This window comes from Kryptolebias marmoratus, linkage group LG10 (assembly GCF_001649575.2).
Source record: "Kryptolebias marmoratus isolate JLee-2015 linkage group LG10, ASM164957v2, whole genome shotgun sequence".
Lineage (NCBI taxonomy): Eukaryota > Metazoa > Chordata > Actinopteri > Cyprinodontiformes > Rivulidae > Kryptolebias > Kryptolebias marmoratus.
The window spans coordinates 9098299-9121158 of NC_051439.1; the positions used below are offsets into that span (position 1 = coordinate 9098299).

General features: G+C 40.7%; 1 protein-coding gene across 2 annotated transcripts; it reads left to right on the forward strand.

The window, feature by feature from the left end:
- Positions 1 to 3382: 3382 nt before the first annotated feature.
- Positions 3383 to 21493, forward strand: ddhd1a (DDHD domain containing 1a). 2 transcript variants are annotated; one of them, XM_017417142.3, is made up of 14 exons: positions 3383 to 4566; positions 5883 to 6059; positions 9524 to 9625; positions 12598 to 12726; positions 13640 to 13787; positions 15709 to 15818; positions 15963 to 16069; positions 16154 to 16416; positions 16560 to 16635; positions 16864 to 17013; positions 17194 to 17258; positions 17337 to 17509; positions 17823 to 18017; positions 18107 to 21493. In XM_017417142.3, the coding sequence occupies exons 1-14, from the start codon at positions 3957 to 3959 to the stop codon at positions 18292 to 18294; spliced, it is 2493 nt and encodes an 830-aa protein (XP_017272631.1). In that variant the 5' UTR covers positions 3383 to 3956; the 3' UTR covers positions 18295 to 21493. The 2 variants fall into 2 exon arrangements, with proteins under 2 accessions (XP_017272631.1, XP_024861390.1); XM_025005622.2 differs by lacking the exon at positions 9524 to 9625 and having other exon boundaries at positions 3384 to 4566.
- Positions 21494 to 22860: the final 1367 nt, after the last annotated feature.

Sequence of the window (22860 nt, forward strand, 5' to 3'; positions counted from 1 at the left end):
TATCAGACTTGTGAATTGTCGCAGGAACTCTAAATGACAATGGGTCTGCTAGCCCTGGAGGAGATTGTTACGGCAGCAGGACCAGGCAGAGCCTCCCATGGAATCCTGGAACCTGGGGCCTAGACAGCCGGGGGTGGTGGAGCCATCAGTCTGATTTTGGCTACAGGCTGGAGGGATGGTGGATAGATCAACTTTTCTCCCTACTTGAATTGAGGTGACCCATGTTCCTTTTTTCCATTACAATTTCTCCTTCCATTTTCTCCATCTAGTACCGTCTCCTCCTCTTCAAGACCCTGTTGACTATCCCACCCTAAATCTATGGGCTCCAGTTGAAATCACCTCTTGTGCGTGGAGGAGGGTGGGAGTTGGAGGCAAAAACCCCCCACACACATTACATCATGTATTTACTTATCCAGGGTAGCTAGCGACTGACATGGAGAGTGGAGCTGGGGGTGAAAGGTGAAGGATTTAGGAGTAAATGAGTCATGACCAAAACCAAAGGCTTGGATTCTGGAGGCAAGGTTACCTAAATACCAAAAAGGTACACAACACCTCAAAGAAAATACCAAAACTGGAGCATAAAAACCCAAAACTACTTTAGGCACATGCGATTGCTAAAGACAAATTTCTAAGCTTATACTCAGAGTCTTCCCAGATGTGTTGAACAGTCAACATAATGTTATGCAGACTACAGAATAAGTACTTTGAGATTAGTTACTATTAATGACAACAATTAGAGGATCAGGCTTTTGGTAGCCTGCCAACTACTGTTTCAACATTTTTTTCCTTTCTCGCAAGTGGAATTTGAGCTCTCTCTAAATTGCTTCCCTTTGGTAACAATGCTGTAAACACCCTCCAATCCCTTTTCAACTGTCTGTGCATGGTCAACGTCACCCACGTAACTGCTAGTGACAAGTGCCGCAGATTGGCCTTGTAGTGCATCCAACCACCCCACCTTGGTGAGGGAGGTGGTGCAGCTCGCAGAGACCCAAACAGACCCGGACAGGGAACTCTGCAGATTGTTCCATTTATCGTGAGTGTGGGATTTCTGTATTTCGGAGGGTGTGCGAAGGGGGGGGGGGGGGGGGGGGGGGGGGTACATTTTGCTAAAATGGTGGCTAAGAGAGGGTGAAACAGAGGTAAGAAGTAAGGCAGGGAGAAAAAAAATAAAGAGATAAACAGCGTGAGTCCAAAAGTGTGGATGGGTCGGTGGATCATTCATCTGCCGTGTTCCAGCAGACCTTGACTGCACGGAGACATCAAGCACATTCCAAGAGTCGGCCCAATTACGGGCAGTCGAGGGGCAGTGCTCTTTGTTTAAGAACAAAGCCAGAAGTGACACAGCTTGTCTTTTAAAGGGAGCTCTCACAGTCGTGGCTCTGGAGAGAGGGGGGCAGTGGGTGGGGATGGTGCCCAGTTGGTTATAAATATCTATTTGGTCAGTTACTGGAAGGAAAATTTCCAGTTTGTTTGTCATCCACTCATCCAGGTGGTGGGCCTGGTGGTTGCAAAACATCACAACACAGAGGGCAAAGAGTTGACTGCCAGAAAACAAGAACTTAATAAATTCTTATTAAAAATCACGTCATCCTTTAGTGGGAATTTGCAAAATGGAAAGCTCCTAGAAAATCTACAGTTGACACAGTAATGATCTTGGAGTTATTTTTAATACTTTAAATGCTTACTTTTTGTCTAATTAAAACACCAATAGGAATCTTGTATAATCTAGATAGCAAAGAATGGTTTGGGAAATTAAACATATTCTATGTTATTCATTACAACAGTCCATGTTTTAGGTATTAAAGAGCTCTCCTCGATAAACTGGAAAGGTACCAGTGTAAGGTTTCCTTGTTGAGAGTTGACAAGCAACCCTTCACTATTCAAACCGTTACAATAGTTTTTAAAGGTGGAAGACTTTCAGGACAGACAAAAAGTATCAAAACTTGACTTCCATTTTGAACTTTTGCTTCCTTTCAATGGTCATTATCGAATCAAGCAGCTCTGCTTCCAGTTGATGCTTTTTGAAAATCCAAAGCTCCTCCGTAGGCTGAATCTTTGTGAAAGACAGGATTTTTTTTTACAACCATAGTGCAAGCCTACAGGGGGTGAGAATTTGATACTAAAACGACAAGAGTTTGGGTGGAGCAACACTTTAATAACGCACATTGTGCAAGTAGTTGTTGATGGCCAGAAGCACAGAGTATTGGACTGCAGAGGGGTGGGACGAGCTTAAACTTTAATTCCCACTCTGCAGTAAATTAGAGCACAGCAGGGTAATGTCTGTTTATTCCAAATACAGCTGCCTGGGCCTCTCTGGTATCCCTCTCTGTCTCTCCCCACAGACCCCACCACGGCTCCAGGATCACCTGGACTTCAAGTATACACACAAGTATTCCTATACAAAATAAGTATTGTGCAAATACATGCACTTGCATAAATAGGCACATGTGCACATATTTAGAGATGCAAACACAGACTCGTACTGGACCGATGCCCTTATATACAAAGATGTAAACACACTGGTTAGCACTGCAACAGATATAAATATTTTTTTCTTCAGCTCTGTAACACCAATAAAATAAATAAATAAATAAATACATAAAGGGAAATACTTTTGCCAGCTCGCTTTAATTTATACTTCTATTTGAGACAAATTGCTTACCTAGATTGTTCCAAAAAATTAAACAAATATCAGTTACATACCAGTCATGGTTTTGCTTCATTTTATTTTTTATTTTTGTCAGTGACAAGGTAGGCTGCATGTCTTTGTGATTCTAGTCAAAGGTCTTCCGCTGATATTAGGCAGAACTTTTCTTAATGTCTTGTCGGTGACAATCTATGTTCTGCAGTAAATAAGTAAATAAGTAAATAAATAAATAAATAAATAAATAAATAAATAAATAAATAAATAAATAAATAAATAAATAAATAAATAAGTAAGTTGGCCCTTCCTTAGAAAGTAGGGCACCTGGGAAGTTTCCATTCTTTTCAAAACTGATATTTGCTGCCCTCTAGTGTTAAACCAAGTCATTGCACTTTGTAAATGATCGATGTTAGGGATTTAGAATCTTACTTTATGCATAATTTTGTGAACAAAATTCAATTTCTCCTCCTCAAAAAATGTATGCGAGTACAACATTAAAAACAGTGATTTATTGCTGAATTACGAGTTTTGTTGTAATAATCTGTTCACCTGTTGTGTTTCTCAGTACATGGGTAGAATACCGATAGTATTAATAGGTCTTTGTCGCCCTCTAGTGTCCAATTCGAGCAGTGCATTTTCACCAACAGATAAGACAGAAAAAAATGATGTCGCCATTTTCGTTCGCCTTCGACGTGCGCGTGCCCGAGACCTACCGTTAACGCGGGGCACACGCACGCTACACTTCTGTCTCTATGCAAGATTTGTTTGTCAACGGACGAGTCTGAGACTCCACAGGGACCAGGAGCGCTCAAACTACGGTGGCTGCATCGTCTCAGCGAGCCCGACTGAAGTGACTCGATGACTCTGGACTGACTGGCTTTGGCTTACTGAAGGAGAAGCAGTGTACAGGTTTTTTACGTTTGTCGGCGTAGCAGAGGCTAGCCGTTCGCGTGATAGTTCTTCACACCGGCTTCATTAGCTTAGCAAGCTAACTAGCGAGCCAACAGCTGCGGAACGCTCACGGAAATGCGGTGGGAGCCTCTATGGAGGTCTTTCATTTATGTATTTGTTTATTTCTATCACTGACCAATATGAATTCAAGTCATTGTAATGGCGTGGCAGTTATAGCTTATCTAAGATGAAGTGACAGAGGAGGCGGTGGCGTTATGTCCGGTTTTAACATTACAGCTAAAACGTCCACATCAGGCTCTTCAGTCAACACAGATACGTAGTAGTTTTGGGTCCAGCGTCAGCTCTGACACTGACAACAACAGAGTGGGTTTCGTTAGGCGATGTGTTTTCTTGTCACGAGATGAGCCTCGTGAACGATTCGATGGAGGCGGGTATGTCGTCCGTCCAGTCGGGTCTGGACGGCCACCTGCCGCTTCTTCACGCCCGACACCACGGCTCCCAGGACGGGTTAATGCTGGACCTGGACTCCCCGGAAGCCTACCTGGACAGCAGCTCGCTGGAGTACCGGGACACCGACGGGAGCAACGGCAGCCCGGTGTTCGAAAGGCGGAAGAGGTCCAGGTCCAACAGCTCCAGGCACAGATTCAACGAGGTGGTCACGGAGCTGGTTCCGGAGGAGGTGCGGTGGTTTTACAAGGAGGACAAGAAGACGTGGAAGCCTTTCCTCGGACACGACTCGCTCAAGATCGAGCTGATGTTCCGGAAATACTGCGAGCTGAACCCCGGCGCCGTCCGCTCCCGGGTGAGCAGCGGCGAGGAGGAGAGCCCCGGACTGAACGGCTCGGCGCCCGCAGAGACCGAAGGCCGCGGCTTCATGGACACATCCAGCGTGTCCTTTGACGAGAGGGACCCGGACTGCTTTGAGATCAACCTGGAGCCCGTCTGTGTTCGGGGAGGCCTCTATGAGGTGGACATAAAGGAGAGGAAATGCTGTCCTGTCTACTGGAAACGTAAGCACAAGTCCTCTCCCACCACCACCACCACCACCATCATCAGCAGCAGCATCAGATACTAAAGGCATTGCTCATGGTTTCAAATCCTCCTAACTCAGTTTAAACCTCTTCATACACCTTAGTCAGCATTTAAATTAGACAGTTCACACTCATGAAATTAATGCACAACATTCATCCTGTTTCCCTTACTATTTAATTTCAAATTCAATCTTGATTATGTTTATTTATTCACCATACCTGCTGAAAAGACACTTAATTTGATTGATCTGGGGGGAAGACATTGGGTGTCAATTCATTGAACTAAGCTGATACGTGTTTACTAATTCATGGTTACTTCCAGGAAAAGCTGGGAAGCAAATTGGAGGTAAATGAGAGCTGTGATTCCTGAAGACGGGGATCAGGAACCCACTCCTTTAGATAATTTTCAGAAATCAAGTGAAATTGAAAAATGACTTGCTAATGACACATTTGTAACAAAATATAAGATCAAGAGTGATAAATTGATTAAAAAAAATAGACCCACAGTACTTTATTTGACATTAGGCCCATGTTTATTAAGGTTACTAGTAATATTTGTATGTAAACCAGCAGCGACTGGAGTCACAAGCATCTACCGTTATTCCATGTGTCGGATGATTAAAAGTTTGGCAACCACTGATGGAAAGCATCAAAATACTTGAACTCAATACGTCTCACACGGTTAGTTGGTATTTGCAAATTTCCTCTTGGTTCAGACCCATATTGTGCCTTTCACTTTGGACTTGAAACATAAAGAAAATCGAGTTATCTGAAGCATTCAAGTTTATCCTACCTATATAATCACGAAGCGTCTCAAATAACTGTAACCTTTTATTAGCTTGTCTCTTAGTGTTCAGGAAGGACATTCTGTGTACAAAGTACGCTGATGTGTTTTTCAGTATCACCCAGCTCATTTTCTGCAGAAACCGCTCGTCTCTTTCAAAGAGTCTCATTTAAATTCTGCTTTTACACCCTTTTGTCTCCAGAGAACCGAGCGAGACTCTTGTTAATTATGTCACTCTTGACTGTAATAAAACCTGGCCCCACTCTGTTAAACACAGAGTCTTGCTCCTTGTGGGTTTGAAAGACCTGTTTAGGCAAATGGAAATCAGTTCACTGTATGCCGTCCAAGTTGTCAACCGAAATGTTCTTAAGAGGCGTTGATGACATTGTTGGATTGTTTTCTGTCATAAGCATCGCAAAATAAGCCCATTTTTTACTGACAGTACATCTAATCCTTAGGAAAAAACAACAACATGCGTCTATAGTTAATTTCGGTGCTGTGTCTTCTGCAGAGCAAGACCATATCCCTGTGATGAGAGGCCAGTGGTTCATCGACGGTACCTGGCTCCCTTTAGAGGAAGAGGAGAGCGACCTCATTGAACAGGAGCACCTGAACCATTTCCGCGGCCAACAGATGCAGGACACCTTCGAGACGGATCTAGTGGTCAAGACCGTTGACAGCAAAGATGGTGAGGAGCGAGAGAAAAAACAAAAAACGGGGAGTGTATTTGTTTCAAACCTTGGCGTGTTAAAATATCCTGAACAGCACTGACGCATCCATTCTTGTGACTAAGTTCTCAGAGGTTACCTGCAATCAGTCAGAGTTAAAAACGACTGGATATTTTGCTGTCGAGCTTGCATTGACGGGTAAATTGTGTTCCACTCAGCTTTTCAGGTGGTTTTTTTTTTTTTTTTACTAAGAGGAGTTTAAAGATGAAATGCTTCCTTAGGCTTCACAGTCATAACGTGTGTCAAAGCATCACCAGCTTGAGGAAGGGGTAAAAAAAAAAAAGCCAGAAGAACAGCTTTATACGTGACAAGAACTAAATTGTAGAGTCACAGGGAGTCCCAGCTCAATGAAACGATCGTGATGGGTACGTGCATTCACGTGTGCGTCGGTTCTCCCTCCACATCCCGCCCGGGCTACAGCAGCTGCAGCCTTTAGTTTCTAGCATGTCCCTTTTTTGATGTGCTGGCGCACGTGTAATGTGGCAGGCTCTAGCCGGGGACGGCAATAAGAAAGGAGTTCTTTGATTCAGCAGTCTCTTTAAGGCTGCTTGCTCCATGAGACTCTTTTTTTTTTTTTAATCAGTGATGAATGTGCAAGGGTGTGAATTAGGAAGATATATAAAACCAAACAGGGAGGAAAGATGCAGAAACTGCTAAAGCGAGGGTGAGAACGGTGTAATATTAGAAAAGGGATTTATTCCCCAGTCTGATCTGACGAAACATACTAGAATATTTAAACTAATTGGTCACTTTTAACGAACTGCCTCATGTTTACTCTTAAATATAAAGGACTCCAAATGAAAAAAGAATAAACGTTTGCTTGCCTTGGGCCTCATTTAGGTTCAGGTCTTTGCTTTGCAGTCAACGGAAGTGAACGACGTGGAAGAATATTTCCCCTTTGTCAGAAAGGTCTATAAATAAAGTCATCACCTGAGCTGAAGAGTGTTCTCAATATTTTAGCGCTCTCTCACTTCCATTGTCACTATTTGGAGTGTCAGATTATCTGCAAGGTGTTTGAAATATAGTGCGGGGGTTTTATAATGTTTTCACAGCCACTTCAGGTGTCTGTCACATGATTTTTAACTAATAGCCTGATACTGTAAGAGAGAAAATTGTAACTTCAACCCGTTACTGTGGCATAATGAAGAAGGTAGTGGTATGGTGTGTTGCACATGTTAATAAAAAAACTGCGTCTGCTCTATTTTCCACCTTCGTGGAGCAGCAGCATCAGGGTCTGCAAAGAAAATTCCCGCCTCCTTTGTTTGCACGTTGTTTTCAACTTCTATATTTAGCTGAGCCTGAAAAGCAGAGTGGATGATAGATCGAGTTAATTCACCTTCTTTGTGCAGATGTTCCAAGCAGCCTCTTACAGAGGAGTATTTTATTTTAAAACTAATAATTTCAAGCACTCAGAGGCTTCTCGAAACTGCGTTATGACTGATATATGGATAGCACAACCAGCACGCCGTGCTATTATATTATTGCGGCGCGTTTACTCCCTGCTACCCCACTGTCTCACCAACCTGCCATTACACTCGCTTTCTCTCCTTGCTCCGTGTGCCGCAGATAAGAGAGCCAAGACGAAAGGCTGGTGAGGCAGAAGACACGGTAGACATTATTATTGTTGTGCAGACGCGATAAAACCCAGGGCTGCTGTTGGATACAGAACATTTAGATGTACAGTATTCTGAAAACTAAAGAGCCGTAGTCATTTTATTCAACGCTGCGGTTCTTTCGCAACATCAGCAGTTATAGATTGATTTTATGAGCTTTCTGATCTGGAAGTGGTTAATGGTTCTTTTAGGATTTCCTGATAAAGAGCTTCAAGAGATTTCTGTGTTTTACTGTTTATTTGTCTCAATATTTTCTAATTGGCATTATTGTACTAAACTAGTTTGAATTTTTGCTGGTAACTGGTTCAATGAGCTTGAGGGACGTTTAAATCATTCATAAATTGTGAGTTTTTGGATCTCCTGGTGAGCTTTGATCAGCATAATAAATTTCCAATCCTGACTGTTGGGAGAAGATTGAATTTTCGAGGCACTAGGCATGAAACGGAGCCGTGAAATGTTTTTTTAGAAAAGTACTTGACACTTAAATATAGTTATCACTTGTGCACATGATGGTTAAAATGTCAGTATTATTAGCTTGCTCAAAAAAGAAATGGTTTATTTTTGATCAAATGGTAATGATAGTGCAGATAATGCGTTTTAATCACAAACCTGTTGGGATATTCCACACAAATGCCAGTTATTATTTTAGTTTTGACCTCCACGTACCCATTCAGTGCGTAATAGAAATCCCAGTCATTACAAAGCACTCCTTTAGAATGGATCCATCAGTGCTGTAATGTCCGAGTGGGCATTATCGATGGCCCTTCCAGCAAACAAACTTACTTGACGCTCAGCACTTTTCTCCTCCTCCACAGCCCTTCGCGTCTGCTGAGGGAAACACTGCCTGCATTTGCAAGTCTCATAGCCGCGTTGTCCTGGATTGAACGATTTAGTCAAATTCCACGCTCGTAGACCAGTTTTTACTAACAAATTCTGAGCAGGTCTTTTCAAAAGTTCCACATGCCAATGCACTACAGATTCACGGTTTAAAGTTTCTTTTATTTCTGAGTTTATTCCATTTTTTGGGGGGGTTCCTTATCTTGATTGTGATGTGACGATGAATTGTAATGCTGTTCTGTTTATAAAAAAAAATGTTCGCAAACTAATTATATCGGTTAGTGGACGTGTTTTTGTGTTTGAAAGCTTTTACCACAGTAGTTACATTAGACTTATTGGGAAGTAAATGTAAGCTGAATGTGACATAAAGATGTTTATATTTGACCGTGATTGTTCAGTAATGTTTTGTTTTACAGTTTTCTGAAAGTCATTGTTACGCAGCCACAACACGTTTTGTGACAGAATATATCACATTTGCTGCAAGGACCAGCATTATTAATAATATTTGTCCTAAATCTGTACCTACAGTTTTGAACAAGTCTTGCACTTGACTTCTCATCACTAAGTTAGTTATTAAATATACGAACGAACTTATTCATAAATAAAGCTGGAAATATAAGCACATATGGGGAAAATGCTGAAATAAATAAATAAATAGACTTATGCCTTTTATAGATAGCAGCTCTGTAGAATTCTGTAATGAGATCAAACTACATGTTACTTCAGCCTTCTAAGGTACAGTATTAGTGAACCTGTGCTGGGTTGTAAGTTGTAGGCTCATAAGCACCTTTACTCTATAATGCCGTTGTTTATTTAATGCAACCGACACGTTCTGTCAGGAACAAAAACAGGCTTTTTGTTCTGGTTGGAGTAGTAACCCGATTGCAGTGATGTTTGATAGATTGGCAGGTTAAAGATTATTGACAACAAGACTGATGTGACTGAAAGTGGACTCACTATTTGTTGGTTGTTAGTTCTCTCCCACCTGCCCCCTTTCTACCTCCCTTTTCTGTTCAAATGGAGTGGATATCAGACGAGTGCTAAAACTACATGTCACAAGCGCAAACGCTGCCAAGGTACTGTGAAATATCAAGTCTTCTGTTTACTTCTGTTGTGTTAGCTCTTTTAGCTTCACCCCCTTTCCCTGTAGATGCTAGGTCTCCGTTGGAGTACATTTTTCTTTCTTTTGTGGTTCCAATCTTTTGAAGTCTTCCATTTAGAACTAGACCTAGGCTCAGTTAGATATGGTTGACTTAAAGACTGTTCTCATTACTGCTTTAACTGGGCCTAGATGCTAGAACTCTCTTTGTGTGCTGTGATCCAGACTTTTGGTGCTACTGTTGCTGCTTTTTGACGAATCTTGTGTATCTCCTTGCTGGCATAGTAAGTTGACAACATGGTTGACTCAACCACAAGGACAAAACCAGTAACATCTGGATCTGTAATAAGTTTCTCATCAACCTCCCCTCTGCTTGACTTTTTTTTTAAATTTAGCTTTGTTTCCCACTTTCCCCTCATTGCTTTCTCTCTTTCATTCATTCAGGCAGTACTACTGTAGATTTAATGAACCACCATCAGCTGCTCAATAGAAAGCTTTCCGAACAAAGCTCTATTGAGAGCCAAGCACAACTGATGAGACCCAAAGTGGAGCCATTGTAGTCGTTCAGTATATTAGATCTCTTTTGCTCATTCTCTCTGAGGCCCATCACTCATATTTCTGGGTGAACTGAATAGAGAAGTCTCATCTTACAGTAAAATCAAGCGAACGTTGACCTAAAAACTAGTGTGCAAAATAAACACCCCTGTGAACGAGTGGTTTTTGTGACTGTGCACCAACTCGCTTGTAGTTTTTTTTCTTTTAATTCCATTACTATTACAGTCTCTGTAGTGCTTTGAAGCAGAAATACCATATGTAATAAAATTAACTTTTATATCTGTCACACTACAATTCTGGGCTACTATTATTAGTGAGTGGTTTGAAGAGGGCTCCTTGTTCATTCCCTTCAACCCTTCCCTTGCTCAACTATGTGTTCATTTTAGCTACTTTTTTGTTATATACCTTCTCTTTACCCTCTATAATCTATAATCTTCTTTTTGACCCTCTGTAGTTTTATAGCTGTGCTATAGAACTCCTTTAGACACTTCAACCAGGATCCCTTCACTCTCTCTTCCTTTCACAATGCATTGTATTTCATCAGAAAGAGGAAGTGCTCTTCTACATTGCCAAAAAAAAAAAATCATGATTATGTTCAACAAATAAAAGGAAGTCAGGAAACTCGATTATATCCTTTGGCTAAAAACAGTTACCCTGTGGGAAAGTACTGCAATGTTAATCTCTTAGCTGGCAGAAAGCTTTTTAAATGTAATAGATGTAGTGAGTGGCTCCTTAAACGGTGTTAGATGATTAAAGAAAATATGTCACTCTGTTTAAGGGGGGCTAAATTGTTGGTCTGCATCATAAAGGGGTAAACATGAAGATTCCTAAAACTTCTACAATTAGGTCAGGAACTGTTAAACATTTTATTAAAGGCCTTAAGGTTTGTGTGGAAGAAATATGCTTTGGGAAACATTGTGATTGCAAGCCTGGAGATACCATGCTCCAGGTTTCCTCTGTTTTAAGAAAAGGGACGCATCCATCACACCTAGGAGCCTGTGGGGGCGGTATTGTGGTCTGAGGCTGCTTCGGTCAGCGATGTTACAGTCCTAAAATGAATTCACCCGACTACCTAAGCTGATTGGCAAGTTTTTTTTTTTTTTTTTTTTTTTTTTTTTTTCCAGCAATACATTTGAAGAGACAAACATATTCCAAGACAACAGTTCCAGGATTCATTCATTCAAAACTGAAATAGTGGTTCAACGAGTTTAAGCATTTTTAACAAATGGTTTGGCTTCCACAAAGTTCTGACCTTAACCATTTGGGAATTTTTTGTATCTGCTGGAGAAAACTTTCCACCTCGGTCCAGCTCCTCGACCATCGAGGCAAGGTCTTGACAAAACATTAATGCGACAAAACCCCTTAGAAACCTGTGACTCGAGCATTCAGTTCCTCCACATCTTGTTTTATTATTTGATATGTTCTTGTCATATGTCCTGCTTACAATGTAAACCCAGGCAGAATAATATTAGTGTTTATTAAATGCCCAGTTGGTGGAAAGACGTGAGTCATGATGAAAAGTATTTTAAAGAAAAGTTAGGGAATATATTTAGGAAGTTTAAATGTCCATGGGAACATGATGGTTTTCTTTTACAGTACAGTACATTAATTATGGGACTGTATTCTTTCACGTTTAAAACCAAAACATATGCTGGAACGCAGCATTTGTCCAAGAACTTGATCCTCTTAAAGGTTTTAATTTCCTGTTTTGTTCAGAGTAGCACAAAGAGCCCTGAGTATGCGCTGGAAAGTTGCCAAAGCATTCAACAGATTCACTCAAATGAACTTGAACCGAGCGAGGCACGTAAAGGACACGCGGCAGGTCTGCGGCTCTCTCAAGTCGTCCTCCTTCTGTTTATTTGCTCTTGGCTTTCGTAGGTGTCACTCGGGTTTCTCTCTCCCCAAAACTCTGCTCTTACTTGCCGTAGTCACTGCCGAATACACCGAATGGAAAAACCTGAATGAAAGAGTGCAGTTGTTTTTCGATGCTCTTCATAAAAAAATTACAAATTGGATGACATGGAAGCAGGATGACAAGCAAGAGCTGAAATATGCTATCATGCTGTGTGACATGGTTTGTTTGTTTTTTCTTTATGCAGATCAATGCTTCAGGCTGCATTTGATTGAGCAGTTTTAAACTTTTGCTGTATTATACTAGTTTTAAAATCATATTTTGATGTATTTCTCATTACCTCAATCTCTAATTTTGTATAATGTCTATAATTTGATATATTAGCCTTTTCTACATGGAGCTTTTCTCCACCTTTGTTCATTGATTTTTCTTTTTCCTTCTCTTTGCCAGATTACCCATTCCCTGTCCCAGTGCTCTTCCAATGCCCGTCTGTATTAATTAATTACATTTCTTCTCTCTGTCACTTCCCCTCCGCCCTTCAGCCATCCACAGTTTTAAGCTGAGTCGAACACACGTGGACTGGCACAGCGTGGACGAGGTCTACCTTTACAGCGATGCTACCACTTCTAAGATTGCACGCACTGTCACCCAGAAACTGGGCTTCTCCAAAGGTCTGTATCATCACTTTGCCTTTATTTATTTATTTATTTTTATTTTTTATTTTATTTATTTTTACAAATCAGTCATACAGTATGTGTTTGTTTATCAGCCCTGTAGTTTGAAACCGTTTGTAAGAGCAGTAGAAATTTTAAATGAGTTATGAGTAGACTGGCTACACTTTTGATATGAGGTACTGCTATAATGTGACTATTAAGGCAAAAATATCTATTTTGGGACCGTTATCTCATTGTGACCTACTCTTGAGCTCACTGAAAGTGTGAAGAGTATATTTAACACTACATTCGCAAACATTAAAAATAAAACCGTTAAACACCCTCAGTGGGTTAGTTCACACAATTACACAATCAATCTCAGGGCCTTTGTTCGACCCAAAGTGTCCCAAGTGTAAGTGAAAAGATGTTAAATGCAGTTTAACCCCCCGAAGTGTTTGATTTGATCAGTATTCGTGACTGTAATTTGGGATGATCTTCATCTGTGGTTTGCAGATTGTAAGAGGAGGAGGTGTTCCTGGTTACCTCAGCCTCCCCTGACTAACAAATGCTCTGTAAAAGGATCTCTCTCTTCAGACAGCTGGTTGGCTCCTATCACCTTTCTGCGTAGCACATGGCTTGATTAGATTATAGGTTTTAAGTAAAGACACACACTCAGCCTCACGGTCACATGACGAGTCCGGCCACACATCTCTGGTCACAGGAGGGCTCCCTGTCTCACCTACTGACCTGCTTTGACTCAACAGCTCGTTACTTAAACGTTGTCACTCAGATAATAATAGGCTCCAAGTTAAAAGGTGTTTTTATTTTGGCATTGTTGTACACAGAATGCCCAAATGGAGCATGCTTTTTTAAATGAATGGTATTTCTACTCCTAACTGAGGCTCCAATCTTCTTCTCACTCCTGTTTTAGCCTCAAGCAGTGGCACGCGGCTCCATCGGGGTTTCGTTGAGGAGGCCTCCCCAGAGGACAGACCTCCTCACACGACACACGTCGTCTTTGTGGTGCACGGAATCGGGCAGAAGATGGACCAGGGGCGCATCATTAAAAACACTGCAATGTGAGTTGGCGTTCGTAAAACCGACAGCTAGATTTATAATTGCCTTGTAATGCTGCGGTTTGTTTTGTTTTTTTTCCTTGAAACATTTTTTTTAAAAATAGAATCTGAAACTCAGCAAGGTCGTGTTTAAATAGAACAGCTTTCCCCCTTTTAAATGTATTTATGCATTAAATTTAGATCCAGTCTAGATCTACACAAGCACACTGCAGGGGAAAATAAAGCTTTTATGTTACTTCAGAGTGTTTTCTTTCTTGCTGTCACATTTTTCACTGCACTTCCTTCTTTTCACTTCTGTATAACAGGCACAAATCATAATGTTTTATTAATCGAATATTTATTATTTTTGTTGTTTGTGTTTTAATTTGCCTGGCCTCTTGATAAAACTTGTTAAACACATGTTTCACAGTAGATCAGCTGTGGGTTCAGATATTTACCTGTTGGGCAGGTCATCCTTGTTGCCATAGCAGCTTGAATTCACATTTAAAGAGGTGCCAGTGACAGCAAAAAGTTGGAGACTATTTCCCTTTTTTGTTTGAGAGGCAGCTGGCAGCCCACTTTCAGTGTAGCTGTTTGACAAATCTTCATTGTCTATAAAAAACAAAAACAGAACTCACCTAAAAATAAATAGAAAAGTCACATTTGTGAAGAAACTGTTGCACAACAAGGCCTGTAGAATACAGTAAATGTCATCCTCCTCTTATAGGCTCGTCACAAAAACAGCATTGTATGCATGCTACACAGCAAACAAATTTTGCCTCCCTGACCTTTTCTAATAAGGGACAGAAATTGTGAGCAATCATCTTTGACCTTTCTCTCAGCAACTCACATTTCATGCATGTTTTCAGCTGATGTAATGAAAAAAAAACCTATTCAGATTTTACATGACCGTTGGGTAAACCTAAACTTTTGCACATGAAGTCCAAACTATACTCTTGACCCTGTTAGAATGCTTCTCCAGTCAGCTTATTGAGCTTTTTGTATTTCTATCAAACGTTTTGTGTATTTTACTCGAATCTCTGGCAAAAGCAAATATTTGTGGCGTTATCTTTTATGTGATGGATTGCAGCCCACTAAACAGCACTGCAATCTATCAATTTATCTGTATTTGCCCTTGTGCTACTACTGCAGGTCGTTTGTAGTACTCCTGCAACCCAAGCCAAGACTCTCTGTGATACAAAGTTGGCTCTTGATCAGACCCAGCTTAAGCTGACTGAGCAAAATAGGTAAAGAAAACAAAGTCGGGCTGCAGAGCATGTTTAAGCCTGGCTCGCATCTTCCGGTGGGTTAAGGCACACATTAAAAAAGAAAATCCATTTTTGTTTGTTGTTGTTTTTGTTTTTCTTACCTTGAATAATTCAAGAACTGTGTCAGAGTTTCATCATCAGTGAGAAAGGTAATTGTTGGAATCGGGGACATTGTGTTTTAGAACTCAGCCCTCAGCCGGGGAGTGTCTCGAAATGTTTTCACATCAACATGTTGTGGGCGCAGCACAGAAAACTGGGTGACTAAACCTTTAACTTTCCATGCAGACACTTGCGATAAAGCCTTATCAAACTCATGCAGGTTCCTCATTCACATCAGTTGTACAAAAGCCTCTCTGATTTTACATTTCTCCAGATCAACAACTACCTCACTCTCCCTCTCTTTTTGTGTTTAGTGAATCTCGCAAGCTCAGGCAGAGCCATTTATGGCAGGTAGCAGTGTTTGCCATTGTGTATGTTTCTGCACAACAGAAGCTGTCACATCAATGAGGACTGAAATGGACACCATTCTTTAGTTCTTTTCTTTAAAAAAAACTTCTTTCTACATAATGTAATGATAGCGTTGCTTCTAAATTTAACATAAAATGCCCAGACACACCTCGGTAACAGAGCTTTTTGTGCAGTGTTGTAATTTTTTTCTTTCGTTTGTGTTTGTTTAGGTTGAGGGAGGGAGTCAGGAAGATGGAGGAGAAGCACTTCGCCGAGCACAACGACGAACATGTGGAATTCCTGCCTGTCGAGTGGCGTTCCAAACTCACCCTAGATGGAGGTTCGTTAGAGCTCCGGTTCTGTTCAAAATGCTGAGCAAGAATATTGGGACGTTATTACAGCTCATAAACTTAATAAGCTGGAGTTTGCTGCTTAAACAAGCAGATTTTTAAAGTCTTTTTTTTTACTTCTATGTCTCCCTTAGATACTGTAGACTCAATCACGCCAGACAAAGTGAGAGGACTCAGAGACCTTCTCAACAGCAGTGCCATGGACATCATGTACTACAACAGCCCACTTTACCGGGATGAAGTGAGAGTTGCACAATTTTTTAACCTACTACGGCATGTCTAGTAGCCTCGCCCCTCGCGTTAAAACTTTTTCCCTCCTCCATAGATAACCAAGGGCCTCACAGAGGAGCTGAACAGACTGTACTCGCTCTTCTGCTCGCGGAACCCCGAGTTTGAGGAAAAGGGTGGCAAAGTGTCTATTGTGTCTCACTCCCTCGGCTGCGTCATCGCCTATGACATCATAACGGGATGGGATCCCGTGCGCTTCTGTCTGCAGGAGCTGTGCGCGGTGGAGGAGGAGCAGGACATGCGCTGGGTGTCTTATGAAGAGAGGCAACTTTTAGACCAGCTGAGGCTCACGAGAAACAGGTCGGCGCTTGTTCCTGCACGTCAGTGACTCTTAGAGAGTTTAGATATAGGTGAAAATTTAGAGAGCGGATTTGGAGACGTTTGGCTGGGTTTTCTTCTTATCCAAATCTGGTATAGAATGCTGTGATTTGTGTTTTTGGCAGGTTGGGAGAACTGGAAAATCAGCTTGCCAAATTAGAAGCCTCTAGACCCTCAACCCCTCAAGCTCTCAAATTCAAGGTGAGATGGTTTTATGTGAACGGCTGTAATAGTACTCAAATAGATAAATAACAGTAATTTCTGTATAGAACATTCATGAGTTATATTTTAAAAGGAAAAAACAAATAAATTACAACTATAGATGCTGTGTCATTACTGTTCATAGCAGTGAACAAATGTTGTCAACATGATTACTAAAAACCTCCCTTTGCGACGTTTATTATCCTCTTTGCAACTTTTGTCCCACAGGTGGAAAACTTCTTCTGCATGGGTTCTCCTCTGGCAGTTTTCTTGGCCTTGAGAGGGATTCGCCCAGGCACCAGCTGCAATCAGAACCACTTCTTGCCCACCTCTATCTGCAGCCGACTTTTTAATGTCTTCCATCCCACAGACCCTGTGGTCAGTTCCACTTAATCATCCCAGTTGCTACATGTGTTACAGGAAGTTAAGATTTCTTTCTGTTGATGAGGAGCCAACAAGAGAAGCTTTGTAGAACATGCAACTTATCAGAAGTGAGACCTGAAATTGTCTTTTTGTTTACCGTTTGTTTGATTTTTCAACTTCCTCTCCTCTGTTTAGGCTTACAGGCTGGAGCCCCTCATCCTTAAACATTATAGCAATGTTGCACCTGTTCAGATACACTGGTGAGAACTTTCTCTTTGCAAGCCCAGTCTATTTTAGTATTTGTCATCTGAGCACTTTGGGTTTGTGTCATCCGTCAGGTGTAGCGCTACCAACCCTACACACTACGATGACATCAGGCCGACCTTCCTCAATCCTGTCAAAGATTCAGCTTCAGACACCGAGAGCATCCCCAGCCCCAGCACTTCTCCTGTCCTCCCTCGCAAGCACTATGGAGAGTCCATCACCAGTCTGGGCAAGGCCAGCATACTAGGTAGACTTGTCATAACATAAAACTAGCATTTGAAGCGCAACAGGTACTGAAAGAAAACAAAAATACGTCACATTATGATATGCATCTTACTACATGTTGTAAAAATATGTAGTAAATAGTTTTCCTTCAATATAGAGTCAATGCTGCCATCATGTGGCAACGAAAGTTTCCTATTTATAAATGGATTTCTTATATTATCATTTTCAAAACATTATAAAATTATTTAAATACATGAACAGTTTTTTTATTTCTTGCCCCAAACAAAATTCCAGCTAATCCATCTTTTATTTCTTTCCATAATATTTACCTGCAGGAGCTGCAAGCATAGGAAAAGGGATAGGAGGCATCCTCTTCTCCCGTTTTTCCCGCTCAAACAGCCAGCCGTCGGTGTCCTTAGGCCTCGAGGGAGGAGCAAATGCCGAGGAAGAGGAGGAGAAGCGCTCAGAAAGCCAGTCGTCCTACGGCCTCTCCAGCATGACTCGGCCCACGTCTCCCACTATTGAGTCACGTAAGTCTTTTCAGCCGCAGATTCTGTTTGTGGAAGTTGCAGAGCAGGGCGGGGCTGTCCGTTCATGAAAGGAATGTCTTGTTTTGCAGTGGAGCTGGAGAGGCGTATCGACTTCGAGCTGCGCGAGGGCCTGGTGGAGAGCCGCTACTGGTCGGCAGTGACTTCTCACACAAGCTACTGGTGCTCACACGACATAGCCCTCTTCTTGTTGACCTTCATATATAAACCGAAGTCAACACCCTCCGCTCCGGCAGAAGACGCTCCGGAACCAGACTGATGCGGCACACTGGTTACAACACAAACACATACCTGAGAGGTGTTGCATAACACACAAGGTCAACTCTGGACACAACTCCAAACAGTGACTTTACTCAACAATTATAGTTATTTTTTTTCATCCTTGCAATTTTCTCAAACTTAAAGACTTTATTTCTTGATGATCCAGCTATTTTACCTTTCGGGAGGTATTACTAAAAAAAAAAAAAAGAACTAACTCAAAACTTTAAGATGTCTTTTTTTTTGTCTCTTTTTAAGTTAAGTTTGTGCACATTTGTACACCCTAAGAGCCAGTATGACCACACGCTAAACATTAACATGAAGGTGGATCTGATGCATGAAGGGGGGTTTTTAAATCAGTGGAAAACAACAAGTTAAACGACTTCATCCCGTGGATTACATGTTCATAAGTTAAATCCTGCTGCTCTCACTCCCACTCTGTAACATTTGACTCTGTTGCATAACTTTCAGTCGCCATCTTTTATTTCTTTTTTTCCATAAAGAAGAGGAAAAAACATCATTGTTAGAACTTTTTTTCTTATAAGGGAACATTTAGTTAGTCCGTGTGACAATGCTAACGCTAACATGAGATGAAATGCCTTTTGAAAATCTGCTTAAAAGATGTTACTTGTTACGAGTTTTTTTTCACTCAGTCCAAAAAAAAACAAAAAGGGCACAATCCCTTTAAAAACTGAACGGCAATATAAGGAAGGACGTGATATCTTTAGGTTCCCACAGTTTTGAGATCGTTCTAAACCAAATAAAACCTGAAGTAAGCATGTTTTTATTTATTTATTTTTTTATTCCGTATGCCAAGTAACGTTTAAAATTATGTTTAGTTAAAAGAAAATGTCATCACTGTTTTTGTTTTTGGGGGAAGAACAAAAAAATGTCTGGCAGTAGTTGCAGCTAAATGCCCTCATGAGGTTCCAGGTTACATTTAGGGAGCCGTACAATCAGGTGGATTGTATCATGATGGACTGAAACAAGAGCCAGATTATTTTCCTAGAGTTTAATAATCCAAACCATAGTTTAAAAAAGAAAAAAAAAAGAGAAAAATCACAGTCACTTAACTGAAATCAATGCTTTTTTTTTGTTGTTGTTACGAAGAAGTTCTGGAGAGACTTGTTTGTCTTTTTTATTGAGGTTTAAATGAAATTAATGGTTCTATATGTATTTTTTCTTAAAAAAGAAAAAAAGAATATTTTCATAGTGACTCTTAGAGATACAAACCAGAATCTCAGCGTGAGGAAAATGGGATTCAAACTTGTGGCCAAATAACATTCTTGTGTCGAGCTGCTTTAGCAATGCTACTGCTTAGAAATAACTCAAACAGGCATAATTAAAAAAAGGGTAAAAAAAAAAAAGTTTTTTTTTAAGTTATTGTTATGTTTTTAGGATATTGCACACTCAAGTTAATTGTATCTTGTTCATCTTCATTGTGGCCAATTTGCACTTTTCTTTTTTTCGTGTTTCTTTTAGCAAATCATCATTTTTTTAATGAAAAACAGCTTTCTTTATGGGAGAAAACCTGCAGTTAAAGACATTAGGGCAATCAGTCATTTAACGTGTGGTTAAATGTGACACGGGACAAAAGACTACTCCAAAAAAAGAAGTGGGAATAAGAAATTGTGGCGACGGCAAATAAAAAGAAATACCCCCTGTTTATTAGAGCATATAGGGAAAAAATAAAAAAAGTAGCTTTTATTAGTTCGATGTCCCAGTACTAATTCTGCAGGAAATTAATTGCTTATGCGTCTTGCATGGTCTGGAGTTTAAAGTTAATAAATGTTGGAACTTTAAAAACAGTGCAGTGTGCCAACACGCATCTAAAAATCCTTCCTGCACAAACACTTGTTTTTAAAATCCTTGCAATGACTAAAAAGCCGAGCATGGTCATTATTGCTCGGCTACATGCAACAGATTTGACTAATACCAGTGTCAAATTGAATTTATGCAGTTTTATTTGATCATGGCTCTGAGTAAAGGGTATTTTAATTTGTTGCGGCGTACGCTACAGCTCACGTTGTACCACCGAAGGGCTGTCGTTTGTCGTTTTCACCTCCGAACGGAGTCAGTTTTTTAAGATGTTAGACGTCTCTGTTTTATGTTTGCAAAGGCCAATTCACAAAACCAGGCTGCCTTGAAGAGCTGACCTGACGAGTAACTTGGAAGCGACACTGTCACTAGGACAAAAAAGGAGAAGTGATATAAGATTTTTGTTTTTTAATATATTTTACCTGCACGTTGATCAGCGACGAGTTGCACAGAAACTATACAGAAAGCAGCCCTTTGTTGATTTATTTTGAATTGTTTAATTTATTTGTTGTTGTTGTTGTTTTAGCTCAGCATGTGTTCTATTGATCCAGAGAACATTTTTACCATTTAAAAGAGAAAAAAAAAATCCAGTTTCACTGTTGCCTCTGCATCTTTCATTCATGCAATGCAAATATGTACTGTAAGGGCGTGGACTGTGTGACTGTTCCAGCAGCGTTTCTGTCATTGTTTGTGACTTGGTTGTGTTTCATAAATGTATGTGAATTTCACACATTTTTATTATTTTATTTCCCCCCCCCCATTCCGGCAGTTCTTTTGATTCAAGCACAGATTTAATGAATGTGTTCACTCCGCTTGCTTCGAAGCTGAGCAAGTCAACTGAAGAAGCAAATACTGACGTTTTTTCTGAAATTAGTGTACCTTTGACTATCGGAGCGTTTAATGTACAGCTTTTTAGACCAGTGACAGTATATTTTTCTTAGTAAAGGCACCACAAACATCAGGGAATCGTCTGCTGTTACATGCGTGTAGATTCAAGTTTTTTCTTCTTTTTCTTTTTTTTGCTAGATTGAAGCCATTGTCGTTGACAGCAGTTAAGCTCAGACGTCTTGTCTCTTTGTAAAAAAAAAAAACAAAAATAAACAGTCACACCTTTTTAAAGAGGTCACATTTGGCTTGAATCCATGTCACCGGACAAGTGGTCTTAAAGAAAACAAAAGAAAAATGTGCATTAAAAAGTAACTAAACGGCTAAAATGAAACGTGTTAAACTGGTCGCACTGGTTCTAACTTTGAGATGATGTCCAGAAAAGTGTTTGTTCGTCCTTAGAGCTGTGCAATAACCCATGCCTGTAATGGATTCTAACTGCCATCCAAAGCACTGTATTCATTTCCTTTTATTAAAGCATTTCCTTTTGAATACACCATCATTTATCACTCTGTCATGTTTTGCAGATTACTGGAGGGAGGAAATATTGAGTTAGGGTTTGTCGTGTAGCAGGAGATTGAACTCCCTTTGCTCCTTCGCAGACTGATTCTGGAGGACACTGGAGCTGCTGTTCTGTTCCACAGATCAGATTCTTTCCAAGACGCCCCCTGAAGTGAGTAAGAAGTTGAGGAATAGGCCACATTGTAGTCCATTAGCAGTGATGGCTTCCACATAAGTTTGTAGTTGTTTTGTTTTTGTTTTTAGGCAGTATCTGCAAAAATGTAACTTGCAGAGAAATTAGCTGAAGCAGAGCTGATTTATGCATCATGGATGAAGCGTTGCTTTTCCGTTTGTGGCCAGAAGAGGTCAGTATACTACTGTTAATACTGGAACAAAGCCTCACAGTGACTATCTGTTCAGTGAACAGTCCTGTTTCTGTTTAATAGACTGTTTAAGCCTTTTTTTAGCAGGTGTTAATCAGTTACATCTAGATATCCAGACTGATTTGTTAAAACAAACTGTAATAAAATGCCTCAAAAAGCCAAAGTAAACATCAACTTTAAAGCTCCTTCAGTTTTTGCCTCATTTTTGTCACCTCCCTCATCCACATCACCAGCCTCCAGGCCAACTCCCTATCCGACGCTCCTGCTTTGCATCTGACTCAGATGTTTCTTCCGCAATTAAAACACAGCCTTTAAAAGGCAACGAGTCGGCTTCCAGACACAGACAGGGTTGGAGCAGCGGGGAGACAGAGAGAGAGGTCATAAATCGCTCGGGATGCAGGCCGTGGTCTGAAGGCCCAGATTCCTTCTAGCTGGAGGACTGGAGCTCGGCGGAGTTCGCCGGGAGTCTGGGCCAGAAACGCACATGATTCATGGGATGCTTCTGCTGATCACTTGGAAAGCGAGTCATGAGTGTTTATTGTACCGTAGCTTTGAGGAGACGGAAGGCAGCTGCATTTTTCTGCAGTTTTTTCCCCTCTCCCAGATGTGTGATCTGTGTGATCACTTGACTGATGCTCAAAACCCCGTCTTTCAGTAGCCAGCAGACAATCTTATCTTCTTTTTTGTTTTAAGATGTCCACAAATTCAGTCTGAATCCTGTGCACATGAAACAGAAAATGCTTCCAATGCACACTGACATCAGATAAATTTCCTTTAATACACAGATAATCCACAAAGACTCTTGGGTTTATGACAACTGAGCTACTAAGGGAAAAATATAGCTTTTCTATATAGGATAAAAGAAAAATGTCTGATAAAATTGGTGATATAAAGTTATTTATTTGAAGACACTGATTCTCAAAGGTAAATCCTGTCTGGTTCATTTGTCTTTAAATCTTTAAAAGTATATGACAGGTTTG